At 26.9% G+C, this 3,620-nt stretch overlaps 1 protein-coding gene across 3 annotated transcripts in view; it reads left to right on the top strand.

The window, feature by feature from the left end:
* Positions 1–3,614, top strand: part of LOC106689246 (uncharacterized) — a 7,885-nt gene extending 4,271 nt beyond the window's left edge. For all 3 annotated transcript variants that reach the window (XM_014434144.3, XM_067051214.1, XM_067051215.1), the window contains exons 5-7: positions 57–225; positions 321–519; positions 1,026–3,614. In XM_014434144.3, coding sequence (XP_014289630.1) covers positions 57–225; positions 321–519; positions 1,026–1,191 — 534 coding nt within the window. In that variant the 3' untranslated portion in view covers positions 1,192–3,614. The remainder of the gene's footprint in view (positions 1–56; positions 226–320; positions 520–1,025) is intronic.
* The last annotated feature ends 6 nt before the right edge of the window (positions 3,615–3,620 follow it).

Below are 3,620 nucleotides of genomic sequence, written 5' to 3' on the forward strand. Positions count from 1 at the left end.
AATAAAATAAAATGTGCATGAATAAATTTATATAATTATTGAAAATATGATTTCAGTATGGATGGTATTGGGGCCCCATAAGTGGTGAGGCAGCTGAAAAAGTTCTGAGCAATGAACCTGATGGATCATTCATTGTTCGTGATTCAAGCGATCACCATTACATATTTTCTCTTACATTTAGGCTCAATGGTTGTGTCCGACATGTGCGAATTGAGCATGATCAAGGTATAGTTAATATATATCTGAATTAAGAAGTATAATAATTTGTTGTTAAAGTTAATTTCATTTTGGATTAATTATTTTGATTTCCATTTTATCAGGTAATTTTAGTTTTGGTTCTTGTACAAAATTCAAAAGTCAAACGATTGTTGAATTTATCGAGACTGCTGTAGAACATTCCCGAAGTGGAAGGTATTTATTTTTTCTCCATCGTCGACCCATTTTAGGACCTATGAGGGTTCAGCTTCTTCACCCAGTATCAAGATTCAAACATGTACAATCCCTTCAGCATCTTTGCAGGTGAGTTCTTTTTTTTTTAATTTTTATCAGTTTATGGATTGGATATTTCTATCCTTAGATATAACTTGTTAAGATCAATAATAAATAAAATAATTAATCATATCTAATTATAATTATTTCATATAATTTAGTCTAATCTGACCTCTTCATACAATATAGGTATGTAGGTAGGTCCTCTTACAGAGTTTAGTTTTAAAATAAACCACTATAAAAATCATTTTTCAAATTTATTTATGATTGTTTGATGAAGGACCAGTATTTTAATTAAGTGAGTTACCATTCACTTGTAATCAACAGTAGCCGTCTTCCATAATACGAACTTGTTGACTTACTACTTAATACACTCCGTGCATATCAATCAAAACAATGACTGCTTAATCTAAAATATAAATCATTGTACATTATATTGTAAATTTCATTACTGAAATTTTAAAAATAAGTATTGATTCGTTATCCTCAGCTACTGTTGCTAATTCATCCCATCTTGAAATATATATTTTCTTTAGGTTTGTAATTGTGAAGGCTGTGAGAAGAGATCTTATTCCTCGGTTACCCCTTCCCAGGAGGCTGATTGACTATCTTAGCACTCCACAATATTATTCAGAGCAGCTTCCGGAACAGGAACCTCCATCTCCTTCATCAATCCATCTCTTTGCATTTTCTCCACCGTAACTTATTTTACTATATCTTAAATTTTAGTTTCATCTTCTAGTCTCTTATTTTTCTTTCTGTGAGTACCTCTTCTTTTGCTTTATTCTTTTTTTCTTTCTGTTATAATGGGTTAATTTTTAAAAATAATAAGCTTTATGGTATAAGTCAATCAAAGGAATTTAATGTAATTTTTAACCAGTGATTAATTTAAATTTTAGATATTTATTAAGTTGTTTTTATTATTTTTTAATCTAGGTATTTTAATAGTTGCACACTTGAATGCATATAAACATATATACACATACACAATTACACATACATTTACACATGTACATATACATTTGTATGTTTGCATTGATAGAATATAATTTAATTTTGTACTACTTAATTTGAATGTGATTTTAATTTATCATCTTGTTCCTGTGTAATATTAGATGGATCAGTGTTCTGTGTATGATAAAACAAAGTATCTACTTATCGGGATTCAAATTTAAATGTTGGTCACTCTGAATATGGATAAAATTCAAATTTAATATTTATAGAAGTCGCTTTTATCCTGGATATTAATTATCTGAATCGGAATTTAAATTTAATTTTACCTAATTCTTTTGAACAAACTCTTCTTACTAGTAAAATCCATTGTTAATTAAAGCTTGAAGGAATAATTGTTTGTATTTCTTTATTAAAGAAATTAAAAGTGCCAAAAATTGTCATTTGAAATTTTCTTGTTTACAGCCAACCTGCGACAGGAAACATATTTAATCCAATTTCGGCTGATCAAGATTTTATCGTACCATTTCATATTTTAAATTTTGGTGCTTTTCTTAATGGCTACATATTAAATATTTACTTCTGTCATCTAATTGTAAAAAGTGAAAGACAATCAAAAGTATGAATTTATTAAATCCTTATGAGAAATTTGTACAATTACGAAGTCCACATTCTCTAAAAATTAAAAACATATAATGTTCTAAATGTATTTAGTTTCAATGACTGCACTCCAATGGATATTATTAATAAAATATTCATTCAGTTTTTAAAGAAGTTTCTATTCCAAAATACAATATCTTTAAAGGAGTAAAACCACCTTAAGGGAAAGCATCATTGCTCTTATCTTTAAATTATTGTTATTTAACATTTGCTGTTTTTTCGGCTTGTCGATATTATGCCAAATTAAAAACCTAATTTTACGTAGCAAACTCAATAAATAACAAAGATAAATACGAAATATAGTCTAACAATTTATGAAAATAGAAATTGACAAATATGTCTTTTCTACACCATTACTTTCAAGCAAATTTATCACATTACTCGTTCCGTGATTGTTTAATAGAACTAATGATTAAGTATCTTTATAATTTTTTAATTGAATTGGGAAAGTTAATTCCTGCTCTCACATGAATATATAACATACCCGTTTCCCCATTTGTACTGAGAGTAACTGTTTTATATGTAGCTAACTTGAGTTTAATAGAAACAAGTTCAATATATATAGTTTTTATCATAACTTGTTATATATAGATATGAAATAATTACAACCCTGCTTGTAGGGAAAAAAAAAACAAAAGAAATAAAACAGCAGCTTTTTATTGGTGTTGCTATTGTGGATAAAATATGTTTTCTGACCATAGTAGCCCAAGATCTGATCACACCTGTTAATATTATGTTTAACAACTTCTACTTATTTATTGCTTTAATTCATTGTAGTAAAATAAGCGATTCATTCATTAAATAAATGGGATGGGTAAATGGAGGGACAAGTGTATATAAACTGTGAAGTAAAATGTTGAAAGGCCTCATTTATAGGATTTTTATGATAAGTATACATAGTTTGTTGTATTACTATAGTGCAATAATAGCATCCTTGATTATTTATATCATGTTGCATATTACTTTGTTAAATAATTAAGCTTTTGTTTTTAATCTCAGGCATTTCGAGGCAACAAAAATTATTTAATGTGTCTTTACATGGTATTTGCTTGCCTTTCCCTTGCCTAACAATCAAGATATTGTGATTTCTAGAAACTAGTCTCGTGAATTTAGAACTTTGTATTAATATATCCACTCCAGATTTTTATTAAAATAGTTTTTTTTTTTTGTAAATTAGTAATTATTTTTAAGAAATTATTTGTCCTTAAGTTAATACCAAAGTAACAAAATATTAATTAGTTTATACAAATTTAAATTAATAAAAAATGCATAATATAATCGGTGTAATATTTTAATTTATTATTTTACATTCAGATAAGCATTTTATTATTGTATATATACATTTTTAAGTTATTAAGTGTATTTTTTTTATTTTGATTATTTCCTTGTAATTTGTTAAAAATAATGCTGAAATGAACATTATGTGCTGGTTATAGTGTAACATTGTAAGATTGATGTTTGGTATAAGGGAAAACATGATATGTTGCCTTAAAAAATAGGCAATTACCATTTTGATTATA

The sequence above is a fragment of the Halyomorpha halys genome, unplaced genomic scaffold (assembly GCF_000696795.3).
Source record: "Halyomorpha halys isolate HHAL.00 unplaced genomic scaffold, Hhal_1.1 Scaffold45.1, whole genome shotgun sequence".
Lineage (NCBI taxonomy): Eukaryota > Metazoa > Arthropoda > Insecta > Hemiptera > Pentatomidae > Halyomorpha > Halyomorpha halys.